This window comes from Canis aureus, chromosome 34 (genome assembly GCF_053574225.1).
Source record: "Canis aureus isolate CA01 chromosome 34, VMU_Caureus_v.1.0, whole genome shotgun sequence".
Taxonomy (NCBI): Eukaryota; Metazoa; Chordata; class Mammalia; order Carnivora; family Canidae; genus Canis; species Canis aureus.
Genome location: NC_135644.1, coordinates 15,040,530 through 15,057,673, shown reverse-complemented (window position 1 = coordinate 15,057,673; position 17,144 = coordinate 15,040,530). Strand labels below are relative to the sequence as shown.

Below are 17,144 nucleotides of genomic sequence, written 5' to 3'. Positions count from 1 at the left end.
GCACTCCCGAATGGGAAAGACTGGATCAGTGTTTTTTTCTAAAATAAACAAAAGATCTGCAAAAGTGTTTCCTTGCACTATTTGGCAAGAGAAAGAAGCACCTGGAGAGTGAGTTAGGATGAGAAACCATATAAGAAATGGGAGTAAAACAAGGATGGTTATAATGAAGCTTTGTCTCACTAATCTCCAGAGCCCAAGTGTTCTATTAGGAAACAAAGTTGCAAATGAAGAGACAATCAAAAAGACTGGTTGATTAAGAATACATTCATGGAAAGGATAAATAAAATAAATACTTTTTCTGGATCCTGAATTTCATCTTTCATTTGGATTTTTTTAAAACTTTAAAAATATCTTCTAGAGAGTCAAAGTGGAATATATACATTAAAATAAATGAAGGCTGTGGAGGAAGAAGTATGAGCAATGAGAAAAGCAATTATCCTTGGAGACAGAAATTTCCTTGCTTCAATGCAGCATGTGATGCTGGCAATTTCAGCCATTCTCTTTCAGATGATTTTCAGTGTGAGTACCAAATGCTGCTTGAGGGGACACAGTCTCAGCTCACCTGAGGGACTGGGGCATAACTAAAGATGTATGGAGAGCTATCAGATTCTTTACACCAAACATTCTGTTCAGTACGACAGCCTCAGGAGGAAGACAAGTCACCCTTGGGAGACAGGTAAGAGAAATGAGGCAGCAACTGCATAGTGTTGCCTGTGTTAAATACATAGCATTAACCCCTCCCTCCCAAACCAATGCAAATGACTCAACAAGCATCTCATCATTAATTTTATGAAGTCACACAGTTTTAGCTCTTTTTCCCAATGAAAAAGGCTTAAAGACCTGAAGGCTGAGTACCACTCCTCAATGATTTGGAAACAACCAATAATCAATACATAAAGATTAACTGAGAAAGAAAATTCATTTCTGCTTTTTCTGCAATGAGCTAGGAAGTGCCACATAAAGGAGTAATGGATTGAAAAAACTGCCAAAGAATTTGTGTAAGCATAACAAAACTCAGTTTTCCTGGACCAAACTCATCAGCCCAAGTAGGAGAAATGATGTTTGGGGCTCTTTAGGAGGCAATCAATGGCTCACTTGATTTGGTAGGCAACATCTGATAGAAAAGCATATATTCTCTGGGGGCCAGCTCAACTTAGTGTCTATCTGCTGGAGAAAATAAAAAATAAAGACACAAATCCCTGGGAAGCCAGGGACACAGCTAACTAGACGCTATCTGTGACTATTTGAAGTCCATGAGTTCGTCGAGTATTGATTTTTTCCCCTCCTTATGAAATGTTAACGGGTATTTTTATTCATTCACCTGTGTCTAGCTGTTCCTTACTAAAGGTTAAGCAGTTGTGAAGCCACATGCACTACAGAATCCAAAGCTGCTGTTTTAAACTCTTGAATAAGTTGTAGTGCCTTGCAACTCCAGGGGCAGCTGAGGGTGGGCTCTCTTTGACCATCTGGAGGTTTTAATGTGCTCCATCCATCTCATGCCAACCTGGCTTGCCAGAGTTGGGGTCACGGTGCTCCAAGACACTTCAGGAGGGTACGCAAGAGAGCTGTGCTCTGCAGCCTCCTGGGCCTCTCCAGCAGGTGCACTTGCATTTTCAATTTGATGCTGTTTTTCTTACCCTCTGCAGACACTCATACACAGAACTGTTATTACTTGTTACTGTATGTTGCTGATTCATACTCAGAGGGAAAAGTAATTTTGTCTTCAACACCTCTTCCCTGTCATTTAAGGCATATGTTAATGGAAGACAGATTTTGGCATTCATTCTCCTCTGTAGCTTTGAAGCCACAGTATAAGATGCATTATAAATGAAGATGCAACTGTTATTTTACTTCTATTTATATTTATAACAACACCAAAGCCATCTTGCAGGTACCTTTGTGCCTCTCAAATCCCAAACCATATTCCAAGAAATGCTCAACATTTTATGCTTGAATTGGCATTAATGTGGCATTAATGTACATACAATGTTTTAAAATAAAGATGTTTTCACTCATATTTTATTACTGACAATCCCTGAATTCACATATTTTAGATTATACTAAAGCTGAATCCCTTGGAAGACATTTTAAGGGCTTTTTCAGACCGCCTTTTTTTTTTTTTTTTTTCCCCTATAAGTGAGGAGTATGCAAGTGATGGGTGCTGTGCTTGCTGGCTCGGAGGGGAGCCAAGTGAAAGCCTGAAGCCTGAAGGGGGTGGGGTGAGAGCAGAAGTAAACATATGCAGAATGCTGAAAAGAACTGATTGAAAGCTTTTGCTTTGTCATTCTCTCCTTCTTTTCCTTCCCAGTTGGTAACTGTGGACAAGTGAACTTACTTATTTCATAGAATCACTGGATCTAGAATGAGCTGTCACCTTGTAGACTGTCTCATCCAAACTCCTACCCATTGCTATAACTCTCCATTTGATTCAGGAGCTCTTCTTTCCTCCAGCAGCATTCCCAGAAGCATGTGAGGCTATCAATTAAAAGTGTGCTGATGAGACCAGAGGTTTTGGAATCAGACCGTTGTGGGTCCAAACTGTGGCTTGCCACTGATTTGTGGTGACATCCTGGGCAAGTTACCCCAAATCTCAGGGCCCCACTCTTATCTGTTAAATGGTCATAAGGGAAATGAATTCATAGGAATTTGAAGGTTAAAGGAAGTAATAATGTAACGCATAAAAATATAGTGTGTAAAAGACTCAGCACTGGTTGCTAAATAAAGAGTAGCTAAGTGGTTCAAAACGAACTAAGACCCAGGCTTTCTGTTTGACTGAGGCATCTTACTGTCTTTCTCACAAGGTTTCACAAGACCTTTGAAAAAGTTTCTGTTGCTGGAATACTCTGTATGCTGCCTTGTAGATTGTAAATGCTGTTATTAATAACAATACCTCACATATATTCAGTGCTTTAGAATTTACAATGCACTTTCACAAGTTGGGGAGGGCGGGGAATACCCACGCCAACCTGTCCTCTACGGATGACTAAGGGGGGGGGCAGGAAGTAGAAGGAGCTGAGGCTCAGCAAGAGGTCTATTAGTGATGCAAATGTGAAGTTAATCTGCACTTGTGAGGAGCATAACAAACATTAAAACCAATTAGAAGTAACAATGTATGATATATTCAGGCTTCAGAACTTGGCTCTGATGAGTTGGAAAACCATAGGAATACTTAGCAGAAGAGTGTGAGGGCAAGAATTTAACTTACCTGAAGTTTAAATATGGGTGAGTTTTCACAAACAAAGGTATAGTAACGATTTAGATTACATAATGGTAGAAACCTCAACGTATTCATAATTTAGAGATAAAACTGAGTCAAGCAAGGCAAATAATTTTTCAGAAGTCAACATTTAACTGGGTGTGTTTCAATATGATAAATGGTCATACGAAATGCAAAACTTTTAATAATAGAAACTGTTACCTTGGCTTTCTTACAAACTTCTGAAACAGTTCTTCGTGTGCAAGTTTTTACATTTGGAAAATGGTCAAAAGTGAACTTTTAGAACTGGAGAAAAATGGAGGGTCCATTTTTAATATAGAATATTTCATTGTTTCCGTATTGTAAGAAGATGAAGGAACATCTTTTTCTGTTAGAAAGAAAATGGTCCTTTTGACATTCAGCTCCCTCAGAAGATGAACTTTTAAAAATCAACTCTACCTAACTGGCCCTAGCTTTATGTTCATGAAGAAAAAAATTAGAATTTCATGCAGTTATCAAATATTTTAAACTAATACCCAAGCAGATACATTTGCAACACTTCATGATTTTTTAACATCTAGAGGCAATATTCCAAATCAGGTCTTTCTCTCTTTCTTTTCCCCCTCTGCCAAAAGTCATTTTGTCTAGCCACAAACTTTAAGTATGGGGCCTATTTGGGTGGATTAAGCAAGAGAAAGACTGACCAGACAAGTAGAAGACACTGGTAGAAAAGGTCCTACTGATGAGCAGCCATGTGACATAGGAGGTCTATGCTAGACTGAGCCCAAAAGAGCCCAGTTTGTGTCTCACAGTCCAAATTTGGTTGGTGTATTTTTGAAGTTTCTAAAGGTTAACTACATGCTATAATACGTTATAGAAAGACATAAAGCTGAATTTTACTGTGCCAGTCAAAAGCCTGGCTTAAATCTGCTATTTAGGACTGAGAGAGAGAGAGAGAGAGAGTACAATTTACATGTGTGAGAATATGCGAATGATTTTACCTTCTGTTGTTTTTAAAACCACCTTAGGCCATGATTTTTAAGTTGAGACACAAGAAAATCTGCTGGGGTTCCCATAGCAACATTAACTTATCTAACTGCCCTTGTTGTATGTAATACTTTCATTACTAGTTTGGCTTTTAAATGTACACTTTAATTATGAGATACAACTGAGTAAAGAGTGTCAGGTACTTCTGCATTTATTGACTATGCCATGTTTAAACAGAAACCTTGATATTGTATTTCTGAGGAACTGCTACCGAGGCAAGTGTGTGCAAAAAACCTTTATGTGTGGTCTTCCTTGCCGCCCCCATAGATGGTGCCACCTTACTGCATTCCGTCCCATATAGGATGCCTCAATGTCTCTAAACATATTTATAACATGTTATGGTAGGATAAAACAGAAACAAGCAAACCTTAGATTGCTCCAGACTAGAACCCAATGTGCCTTCTATACAAGGCTGTGAGAAGCTGACCCCCTCCCTATCTTTTCCCCACAATTCATCATCAGGAAGGACCCACACCAAACAGACTTGTCTTCTTCCCATCTACAGAGGGCATATGTTCAAGGACTAGCCTGACACCCACCTCTCCACAGAACATCAAGGCTTCTTCCCCCTTTCTTCCCACCAGCTCACTTCTCTCTTTGGAACCACCACTATGTGACATGCTGTTTGTGATGGGGCAGCATAGCATCCCTCCTCCCTTTTTTTGGTAACAATATTTCATTGTCCTTTGAGGAACATTCCTCCACTCCATCCATTCAGGTGGCACCATCTATGAAGGTGGCCTACCCCGAACTGTCAGGAAATGAATCTGTGACTCAAGTTGGACCAATCACATTCTTTTAGAAAAAGGAATTTTAAGTCAATTCAAAAAAGTAAAACAGTGGGAACTGAACTCTTCCAATGTGGCCCTTCAAAGGATTGTCCATTTCTTCCAGATTTTTGTGGCTCATAACCAAAGCTAGCTGAGAAGTACCTGTTTATATATTATCTGAAATTGTGATTTAGATGCTTGGGATATGCATCTTTTGTTTTGCCAGCCAGATCCTATCTGTGCTCTCTGAAGACAGGGTTGGGTCTTTATTGATTGTATTGGTACATATAATTTAGCAGAATGTAAGTACTCAGTGTATGTTGTATAACAAATGAAAAGCCAATCTCAGAAACTCCATTTTCACAAAGTGCAATTTGCAAGCCAATTTATATCCTTTTTGAGGCAAGGTAGTAAATATATTTTTAATTGGTACAATTTAAGAATTTTCTTGGGTATAATAGTTGTCTTAAAGAGAGCTTACAACAACTTGTACACCTAAAAATAGCCTGAAAATGTTAGCATGGGTCATACTTCCCCAATTTTAGGACAGGAAAGAGAAACTAAAATTCTGTTTCAGACATTAGTCTCTGAATTAAAAAAAAAAAAAGAGTTTTGAGGAAAACAGAAAATAACAAAACAAAAAATTCACCTTCATATAGGTCTTGTGGCTTGCCAGGGAAACAAGGAGAGCTGCTTCTCTGCTACTAGATAAGAGAGGAAGAGAGTTTAACTGTGTTAGACTAATGCATAAATAAATGTGTGTTTTTTTTTTGCGCTTCCAAAAATTAGCAGGGTATGGTTTCTCAGAATTATCTTATATCAGTAATTTAATTGAATGCTTATAAAATTCAAAGAACAAACAAAATGGTTAGGCATAATAAACTCAAGCAAGTTTCAGCATATTAAGTTTTGAAAACACAGAATATAGTATACTCTTCCAAATAATTTGCAAGTGCTTAAACATAGGAGCTCACCCATGATAAACAGCAGGATATACAAATTCTCTTTTCTTCTGATTGTCCTTTCAAAAATGAAAGATTTATAGAAGTCTTTGTATTGTGTAATCCTCTGGTTTGTACCTTAACATGGTACATAGTTCAGCCATGAGAAAGCCAAAGTTAAAACACCAATTTGGAGGTTTTTTGAGTCAAGTGGAATGGTTTCTGGAATTTGCCTTGAACCCACACTCGGTGCATTTTCACTTGTTTTTTCCTATTCACTTGTAAGCGACGATCAACCAGATTTTGCTTCTCGTCTAACCCAGCCTTGCAGAACATATTGTGGACTTCCCCTGTGAGACAAAAATGGCAATCAGATGTATATGTGACTGGGGCATGGTGGTAGACAAGAGGGGAGCAGTCAGGAACAATGGAACATTAATGGAATGACTGACCATCTAAATTTCATTTATACAAGAAACTCCCTAGAATAAATTGGTTAAGGAAACCTGTGAAACCAAATGGATTTCTTCTACTTCACAGGAATACACCAAGTATAAACAGCTTAACATAGCAGGCATGAACAGATATACAATACTACTGGTTGTAGATTTCAATATTTTTAAAGGTGCCCTCTGTTCTGAGGTTTTGTTGGGTTGCAGAGACCCCAAATGGCAAATTATAAAAGTACTCACATTAGTTTGGAGAAAATCCCTGAATGCAGAAAACATCATTCTGATAACATCATTCAGAAAACATTCATTCTGCATTCAAGGATTTAAACACTTTTTTTAAAAAGGGAAATTGACAAAAGATAAGTAATTTTCTATGGACTCTTAAAATCAAGTTCTCTCCTCTGGCTGTGGCATGTTATCATTTTTTTCATATCTGGGCTAACAGTACTTCTAAAATGGAACAGACTACACCTTCATTTGGGTATAAGGATGAACAAGTGATTCTTTCAAGCAATTTCAACTGGAAAAAGATTAAAAGACAAAAAGGCCATTTTCAAGCTATCATGCACAACAGTTACAATGTGGTTACAGGGTCACCAATGAGAGTTTTTACAGCTAATTATTTTCTCTTATAGATAAGCATACCTTTTGTAAAAAAATATGCTCTGGTACCATCTCCTCGAACATAAAAATTTTCAGATAAGCAATGCCCTAAAAAACATAATTGTGATTAGAGAAACTTAGTATCCCTTAAAACAAAACAAAAATTTGACATAAAATATAAATAGGACATTCTTTAAAACACATGAAAATAATTCCAAACTAAATATACCCCTTTTAAAACGAAGCTGAGTCTTATCATATCTTCCATAGTCCCGAAATAACAGCATTCCTCCAGGCTTCAGTAAGTTGGACAGTCGGTTTATAACGCCTTGCATCCTTTGAAGGCAAAGCAAGATACGGTCTGCAGAAATCTTGTTTTACATGCCACATTTAACCTTCTTCAAGACAAAATAAGGAAAGCTCAATAGGGCCAAAAAAATCTAACTGCAGATGTAATGGCGACAAAACAAAAAATATTTTGTATAGAAAGGAAAAAGGATACCAACTTGCTAAAAGATCAGATTTATTTATTTATTTTTGTAAAGATCAAATTTAAAAGACCTAGAGTAGTAATCACCCAAATGACCAGAGTGCTGACTTCACAGAGCTTGATATGTCAAAGCTGCACTGCAAAACTACATAGATGGTTCCTGGTATTTATATCAAGTTACAGTAGTTCCAAGGCAGATAAATACTGAAGTCGCTTCATTTTCCTTGCAAGATAAAATATATGGTGGAGTTGTCTCAGATTACACATTTCCTCGAAAACTAGCTCCTTCTCCTTTATTTGGTTCAAAAGTATCCTCATTTATTGTGTTACACCTCAGAGATATCATTAACCCCTTTCCTTTTCCTCTTCTTTCAGTAGCCTCTCCACAACCATTTGTCATCCAATTCTAGGTCTTCTTCTTCTTCTTCTTTTTTTTTTTTTTTTTTTAAGATTTTATTTATTTATTCACGACAGACACAGAGAGAAAGAGAGAGGCAGAGACATAGGCAGAGGGAGAAGCAGGCTCCATGCAAGGAGCCTGACATGGGACTCAATCTGGGGTCTACAGGATCACACCCTGGGCTGAATGAAGGCAGCCCTAAACCACTGGGCCACCAGGGCTGCCCATCTTCTTTTTTTAATTGATATTTTGTCTCCCTTTTGTTTCTCTTTGGTAGTCCTTTAGCACAAATTGCTACCTCCTTAGGCTTGGAAGCAGAATACTTCCTAACATGCTTAATATTATTCCTCCTGTTAATTCTTCCTGCATATCATTCATGAATTTTTCTGCTTAAAATGATGGTTCTGTCAAATCATCCCTTTGCCCAAAAATGTTCATGATTTTAATCCACAGATAAAATTTCAATTTCTTAGGTGGGCCCTTAAGATCTTCTACAACTGGGGCACCTGGGTGGCTCAGTGGTTGAGCATCTGCCTTTGGCTCAGCTTGTGATCCTGGGGTCCTAAGATTGAGTCCCACATTGGGCTACCTGCAGGGAGCCTGTGTCTCCCTCTGCCTATGTCTCTGTTTCTCTCTCATGAATAAATAAAATATTAAAAAAAAAAAAAAGATCTCATACAACTAGCCTGGATCTCTCCAACATCTTTCCTATCATGTCCTAATGTGAAGCATCAACTTCTGGCAAACTGTTACTTGCTTGGCTCTGAAGCAGTCCATGCCTTTGGTCATGTGGTTTCCCCTCAAAGAATTCTCTCCTTCTTACTTTCTGCCTATTTAAATTCTGTTCACACTCCAAGCCCCAGCTCAATACTGGGAAGCCTTTACTTTCTTTTTTTATTATTTATTCTTTTCATCTGGCTACCAGTCAAAGACGACCCCTTGTGACTGCTCTCGACTTAATGTTTTTGGTTAATCGTTCACGGTCTTATGTGTGATTATGGGTCAGAGATGGCAAAGATTTCAGATCTCATATCAATGCCGAGTGACTGACATTGGGTGCCTACAGAGCTCGATTGAGAAGGACTCTTAGCGTTCATTGGGAATGACAATCAGGGTACAAAATCAGTTATCAGTGTCTACCCTGAGCAGAGAATGGTAAATGCCAGCCTGTGTGCTAAGTCCTTGCCATCACTGTTTTATCCATGCTACTTAAAGCTTCTAGACTTTATTTTAAAAATGAGAAGTTTGCATCAGTTAATCTGTAAATTCCTTCCAATTAAAACACTGTTCAGTGGAATAAAGGAGTGAAAAGCCAGATTTATGTCAGGTTATGAAGGAAGTAGATAGTGAGAAAATGGAAGCAACTATGAAAAGATAGAAATATAACAGAAAGAGGTGGCATAATTAGATGAAATGCTCTCTTAAAAAACTGGAACATAAGTACATGAAAGAGAAAAAAGAAAATAATTTTTCCTTGTTTATTTTATTACAGGTTACTTTCACACTGTGTTTATGGCCTTAGGCTTTGGCAATTAAAGAAAACCATATCCAACCCTTAAAAATACTCACTTTCAGGATAATTTTTTTTTTTTTTTTTTTATGATAGTCACAAAGAGAGAGAGAGAGAGAGAGAGAGGCAGAGACATAGGCAGAGGGAGAAGCAGGCTCCATGCACCGGGAGCCAGACGTGGGATTCAATCCCGGGTCTCCAGGATCGCGCCCTGGGCCAAAGGCAGGAGCCAAACTGCTGCGCCACCCAGGGATCCCAGGATAAATGTTTTATGTACGGAGAAAAAGATCTTTCTGCAATTATTACTAAAACAAGTATGAAACAAAAATGCAGAAAAGTAAAAAGCCAGATACTTCAAAATGTTGTCATCTCCCTCTGCAAATCCTTTCTACCCAACTATCTTTTAAAGTCTGGGGTTGTGGGTAAAGGCAAGGGTGGGGAGCTGCTTTTCTTCATCAACCAATCTTGCTTGGCTCAGTGCCAAGTTCCAGAACCAGTTCCTGAGAACTGCAGGTGCGAGTGGGCTAGGGGAGATGGACAGGACAAGAATGGGAGAGGGTCCCTTTTCTTTATCTTACTAGGGCCAATTCTGCTATCTTCATCCACCTCTAGATGGAAGGCGAGGAAAAAGAAAAGAAGAGATTAGAAAAAGTATTAATTGGCTACTCTGTGCTTGGATCTGTGGTAAACATACTGTACTTTATTTTATTTAGCTCTTCTTTTGTAGTCTCTTATGGTTTATTCCCATTTAAGCTGAGATCCCCAGACTCGAGGTCTAGCAGAACTGCTTGCCCTTCATTTGTGTGTAGATTTTCCAAGTTGGCAAAAAGCCACTTTTCTAAAGCTTTTGTGGGGCTGAATACACTACCACAGTCCCAAATGACCCTAAAGATACTGTCTTTTCACTTATTATTGCCCTCCTTCTACTCATTCACCATATTTTTAGATCGTTTCCACATAGGTAAGAAAGTGGCTAGAGACATGATACATCTGAATTTATCTTATAATAAATAAATAGAATGAACATACTGTGGGATAACAGTAGTCTTTCCAAGACATCTGCTTCTCCTTCTTTTTAACATTCACTTCATATCATGAGAAAATACATTATCTAAACTAATTTCAAGTAGTGTTTTTGTGGTCTTATTTGGAATTTAAACATTTCCTGTTAGAAGTGTCAAATAGAAAATCTTGATCTCTATCCACCTACTCCATCCTTTTAACTATTCATTTTTTAAACTATGAAACAAAATACATAGATGACATCTTTTTACCAGTACCTGGATGATGCCAATATTCTGAACAGATTAGCAGAAAGACATAGATAATAGAAACTGGGAGGAAAAAGTAGCTTCATGGAATGTGATATATCTCATCAGGTGCAAATATGTTTCATTCAGATCTATTTGGAAATTTAATTTATCTTTCAACAAACAGAGTGCTCATTTCTTTTTTTTTTTCCCCCAGAGTGCTCATTTCTAAATGAAAAGTAAAAGGACTGTAAAGGGTCCTAGAGAATTTTTTTTTTTTTTTTTTTTTTTTATGATAGGCACACAGTGAGAGAGAGGCAGAGAGATAGGCAGAGGGAGAAGCAGGCTCCATGCACCGGGAGCCCAATGTGGGACTCGATCCTGGGTCTCCAGGATCGCGCCCTGGGCCAAAGGCAGGCGCCAAACCGCTGCACCACCAAGGGATCCCTCCTAGAGAATTTCTAATTGCAAAGGAAAAAGCACATATTAACTCAATATCTTTGAGAAAGGGTCATACTCATCAAAGACTGGTTGATGTCCAGTCTGTACCTGCCAGCAGAGAAACTTTCCTGAGGCTGAATCTACTACCACAGTAGAAAACCCAATTTTAAGAAAACCTAAAAATGCACAACCCTTGACACCACACAGGGGCTTTGATACATAAGAGGTGGCAAAATTTTAAGCAAGCTATCATTTTAATGGCTGGTAATATCTCTTTCTGTTTCCTATCTGGACAAAAGCTATGTTGGCTGTTTCAAAACATTGTGTGAACAAAAAATTTAAGTCATAAATATTTAAATGATGGCAGTAGGCCAGTCTTAGATTATAAAGGTCCAAGGTTAATCTGGCAGATCTTGAGTACCCTTAATTCCCTGGAGGACTTCTTTAAAACAAAATTTTTAAAGCCTGTGGACAGACCGGTGTGAAACCAGATTCACAGCCCACCTCTTCACGAACATTCAGTAAGATACTAAATCAAAGATGTTTGTTTCTGATCACCAAGTACAATTTCCCTCTTGGGAGTCTATTAGGCTGTTCTGAATTTGTAATTTCCTTTAAGCATTGTCACTTTTAATAGGTATGTGTCTTGCTGGAATATGCTCACTTCACTCTGACAGTGATAGAAAGCTCACTAATGAAGCAGTTTGACCAGTTTCTTTCTAAAAGTCTGGAGAAAGAAAAAACTGCATTTAAAAGGCTGCATGTTTTACACAGTGTAGTTCACTAAGTAATAAATTCAAGAATTGTCGCCTTTTTTTTTAATAGTTCTGAAAACCACGACTGATAAAGGGGGTTTACACATTTGCTTTGCCCTTTTGTCTTCGGTTACCTGTCAGGATGAATAGAAGAGAGCACAAAGACAAGGAGAATCACGTCCAGGATCCCATCTGGAAAAGGGAAGGGTAAGCCCTCATCACAAACGTCATGAACAAAGGCACAACACTGGGCTGCTCTATAGGATGAGTGCAACTATCATGATAAAGGAATACAAAAAAAAAAAAAAAAAAAAAAGAAAAACAAAACAAAACCGTAGTTAGCAGACTTCTTGCATTTTTCTTAAAATAAAAAGGTCAAACTATATTTCTCTCTAATGCCTTTCCTCTGTAAATTTGAACACACTTTATTTCAGATTCAGTATTGTTAGTTTATTTCAAACGGTCTTAAAAAATTAAGTCTAGCACTTGGACTCGATAACAAATATTCTTCACAATCCCTCTTTAGTTTTAAAAGTAGAGTAGGGCAGGCCTTTCAGTCAACAAGCTGCATTGTCGAAGCCTATCTTATGTTATTTCAGAGGCACCGAGATGGTCCTCAGCTCTCTCTCCCAGTGCTTATTCCATGCCTCCTTCGGCTTAAAATACAAATATCCTTTACTAGGTAATCAAAAACTAGGCAACAGTAATGATTGCACAACTCTGTAAATATACTAAAAAATCACAGAGTTGTATACTTTAAAATGGTGAATTCCATGTTATGAACTATATTTCAATAAAGCTGTTATTTAAAAAAAAATCAGAGTACACACATATTCACACACACACATAATTTGCCTACAAAACAACACCAAAAGGATACATAACAAAATACTAACCTTGATTAACCATAGGACTTTAGGAAGTGTGATTATAGGTGAATTTTATCTTCCTTTTTAGGCTTTTTTTTTTTTTTTTAAGATTTTATTTATTTATTCATGAGAGACACAGATAGAGGCAGAGACACAGGCAGAGGGAGAAGCAGGCTCCACGCAGGGAGCCCGATGTGGGACCTGATCCCGGGACTCCAGGATCACACCCTGGGCTGAGCCACCTGGGCTGCCCTGTTTAGGCTTTTTAGTATTTTAGAAACTGTCTACCATGAATAAATATTACTCTTAGTATCAGAAATTAAGTTCCATGTACTGACTATACATACATTTCTGTTAGCAGAATTTCTATTCCTTTTCCATCTCCTAAAAATACTTTTTGCTAAGGTAATGCTTACTAGCTATTGGGGATTGGTCAAATAAATCCAGGCTCCCCACTGCTTTCCAAACAGTTTAGGACAATTTACATTTGTATCATATACATTCTCAAATTTTTTAAACATCTTTTTTTAGATTATTTATTCATTTATTAGAGAGAAAGAGAACAGAGTGAGAGAGGAGCACATGAGTGGAGAGGGGAAAAGTAGAGAGAGAGGGAGAAGCAGACTCCCCACTGAGCCAGAAGCCCAATGTGGGGTCGATCCCAGAATCCTGAGATCACGACCTGAGCCAAAGGTAGATGATTAACCAACTGAGCCAACCTGGTGCCTCAAATTTTTTTAATTCAAAATTTTTAATGTAATGAGTGCCTACTATGTGTCAGACTCTGTGTAGGCCTCTAGAGACATAAATATGAATAAGATCACCTTATAGGGAGCACCTGGGTGGCTCAGTTGGTTAAGCATCCAACTCTTGGTTTCAACTGAGGTCATGATCTCAGAGTCCTCAGATCAAGCCCCATCTTGAGATGAAGCCCTGTGTCAGGCTCCACATTAGGCATGGAGCCTGCTTAAGATTCCCTCTCCTGGAGTGATTGAGTGGCTCAGTCGGTTGAGCATCAACTCTTAGTTTCAGCTCAGGTCATGATATCAGGGTAGTAAGACTGAGCCCTGTACCAGCTCTGCGCTCTGCGCTCTGCAAGGAGTCTGCTTGGGATTCTCTTCCTCTCCCTCTGCTCCTCCTCCAGCCTGTGTGCATACTCTCTCTCTCTCTCAAATAAATAAGTAAATCTTAAAAAAAAAAAAAAAAAATTCTCTCCCTCTCTCTCTTCTTCCCTCTCTAGAAAAAAAAAAAAATCACCTTGTAGGAGCTGTTGACCTTCTAGGTATACCTGTCCCTTCAACTTTATTTTAAATTTGAAATTTTAGGGTGATATCTTAGGCACCAGCTGATTATATGATTCCCAGAAATAGTAAGAACTCAGTTAAAAATGGTCACAGAGAACATCTGAAACATTTCAAAAATATCACTTCAGCAGCAAATGAATTAGATCCTTACGTGGTTCCCTTTATTTATTTTTATTTATTTTTATTTTTTTACATGGTTCCCTTTAAAGAAAATATGAGGCATACCTTTACTAGTTCCACAGCTCCAGAAGCAAAATCACAACAATAAAGAAAGGACTCAGGAGCATCCCTATGAAAATGGAAACAATTTTTAAATCTAGGATTCATATATGCTCAGGTTACAGATGAAAGGAAACTGTAGGCTTGAACTTGTTAAGCATTTCTTTAATAGAATTTTGGATGACACCTGGCTTGTTATTTCTTCTTTTTTAGATATTGTCCTCTATAATGGTATTTGGGTGCCTTCATGCTGCTTCTGAAACAGTATTGTCTCAAATACTTACCATTAACTACAGGGTAACTTTAAAATTCCTGTCCTGGTTTTGAAGGACCTGCCTTACTCTCACATTGGAAACCTCCAAAGCTGTCCATTATCACTGCTCCATCTTCCTCCTGCTCCCCCTACCTCCCGCAGTCTTTCTTCTGTGCTTCCAGCCAGCAAGGCCTGCAGCTCCTCATAGCTTAGTCAAGTTCTGCCTTTGTGCAAGGACTCTCAGACCCCTGTGTCCTTGATGCTCCCCTATTCCCCTTTTTATGCATATAACTCATTTGGCTCTTGGGTCTCTCACAGAGGCTCTGATGCCCCTAAAGGAATAGGAATATATATATAAATATATATATATTTAATAGTATGTAAATACAACTTCTAAAAAAGAATAAGACACTAATATAATAATTCTTAGTTATCTTTTCCAGTTATTGTCAAACATTTATTAAGCTTCATGTTTGTACCAAGCATTAGAATACAAGGTAGTAAATGAAATTGTCTAATAAAATAGTAAGAGTATAAATTTTGGAACCAAATAGACCTGTGTTTAAATCCTGAATTTGCCATTTATTAACTGACTTAACCTCTCTAAGACTTAGTTGTTTTATTTGCAAATGTAAATAAAGCGAGTCATTTTTTGGCAGGGGCTGTTTATGCATATGAAAGTCTTGAGTAGTTTTAATTGGCCTCCACTAAACTTACACAGGTTCTGTTTAGCCTTTACCTGAAATTCAGTAACAACGTCTGGACCATGGTGACTCATGGGCACAAATATACTTTGAATTATGCGGGCCAGTACTCTTCTTGATTATCCCTCGTATGCTGGTATCAAATAAACTTTGCATCATGTTACTTAGTACCATGTCTGGATCACAGAAAGAGATTGGTATGTCATTAAACAATAATTATAACTATGGTCCTAGCTGGGGACATGATTGGTTTTATATAGCTTCTAGAGTGTTGTGGATAGAGCAGAGTTCCTGAAGTGTAAGTCTTAAGAATTTTGAAGAAGGGGAATAGCATTGCTGAGTGGGTAGAAGGATAAATGGTATAAGGACTTAGAGATGGAAGTTATATGCTAGGGATGAGAAGCAGAGTTGATCCCAGGAGCTCATAGCAGGATGTACAAGTGGGCCTTGAAACATATAATTAGAAGTTCTAATTTGATTCAGGAGACATTTCAAGTAAGGAGGACTACTAAATGAATATGAAATACAAGAACAAATATATATTCCACAAATAAAATCCCATCCAAGCTTAGATTATACTCTTGAATTGCTCCTCATTGATGGATACTATATTCACACAATGCACTCATGCTGTGGCATTTGGGATTTGCATTCAATTTAAGATCAGTTAAAATATGATATATAGGATTTGGTTATGACTTGCACTGCTTATCTTCTTCATCTGTCCCATAAAAAAAAAACAGTGCTTTACTGCAGCCTATACCCCTATTGTTTCCTACAAAATCCATATATTCGTGACTCCTAACTTGCTGGGTGATTGCATACGTTTCAAATGTTCTCAATAAGCACTTAGATGCATAGCCCCATGTGATATGGCTAAGGGCAAGGGCTCTGGAACCGAACTGCCTATGGTTTGAATCCTGGCTCTCCTGCTCAGTTTTAAGACCCTGGAATAGTTACTTAATTTCTCTGTAATTCTGTTTCTTCATCATCAAGCAGAGATAACTATGGAATCTAAGGTCATTATGAGGATTGAAGAGATTCATATGTTTCCGGAAAGATGCATAACTCAGAGTAGGCACCTAACAAATATTAGTCATTATTATATTTGTTGCTATTGCTATTATTATTTTTACATTATTATTATTATTATTTATTTTTTATTATTTATTTTTTTGGAAGATCTGCCTCTGCCTTCTAGGAACTTAAAAACTTAAGAACATATCACGGTTCTATAAAAACGAATTTGGACACTGGCACATCTAGCTCATTATAAAAGTATGCAGTTAACCTTTGGGGAGTGGTTACTAAACAGCCACAAGAGATGGAACAGTCTAGTAGCTAAAGGAAAGCATGTACCATCTGCCATGTGTTCTACTAGTACGGCAGTATGACCTCTGAGACTGAATTCCCACTGCATCACAGCCCAAGATGAAGTCTTGTGACCACTCAATGACTTTCCAAAGCTGTTCTGTAAAATCAGCTGACAGCCTTGGCCCTTCTCCCAGTAAGCAGGTGTAAATACCACTACTACGACCACACCACCCAGCCCTCTCTTGGTAGGGGGCTTAAGCATTAAATGATCCTTGGAGAATGATATGACCTCTCAATTCAAGAGGTCTAATTATGGTAAAATATTCTGAAAATGTAAAACATTCATCCTATACTCTCTGAAAGTAATAAAACATAATTTCTTAGATAGGGAAAAAGTCTAATTCTCCCTTTGGAAAGCTAATCACTGGTTGCCTCTTAAAGATGAATTAATTATCTTAGGTTATCAAGCTACATTGATTTTTTAAAAAAGACAGAGCCAAGAAGTATAAGGGAGGAAGCAAAAGCTTGCAATTATTAGTTGGGAGGAAAAAGTAAAGAGGGAAAAATATAACTGACAAATGGGAATTCAGAGATACGAGTCCATATGTATTGAGCTCTAACCAACT

The 17,144-nt window shown here is 37.9% G+C and overlaps 1 protein-coding gene across 16 annotated transcripts in view; it reads right to left on the bottom strand.

Moving 5' to 3' along the window:
* Positions 1-5,381: 5,381 nt before the first annotated feature.
* Positions 5,382-17,144, bottom strand: part of METTL8 (methyltransferase 8, tRNA N3-cytidine) — an 87,747-nt gene continuing 75,984 nt past the window's right edge. For 12 of the 16 annotated variants that reach the window (XM_077883186.1, XM_077883183.1, XM_077883188.1 and 9 more), the window contains 6 exons: positions 14,254-14,317; positions 11,990-12,129; positions 7,239-7,345; positions 7,052-7,117; positions 5,988-6,304; positions 5,663-5,717 (listed from right to left, as the gene is read on the bottom strand). In XM_077883186.1, the coding sequence (XP_077739312.1) occupies positions 6,132-6,304; positions 7,052-7,117; positions 7,239-7,345; positions 11,990-12,129; positions 14,254-14,317 (550 nt within the window). In that variant the 3' untranslated portion in view covers positions 5,663-5,717; positions 5,988-6,131. Of the gene's footprint in view, positions 5,718-5,822; positions 6,305-7,051; positions 7,118-7,238; positions 7,346-11,989; positions 12,130-14,253; positions 14,318-17,144 lie in introns of those variants that run through there. The other 4 variants (XM_077883181.1, XM_077883182.1, XM_077883180.1 and 1 more) reach the window with 4 other exon arrangements.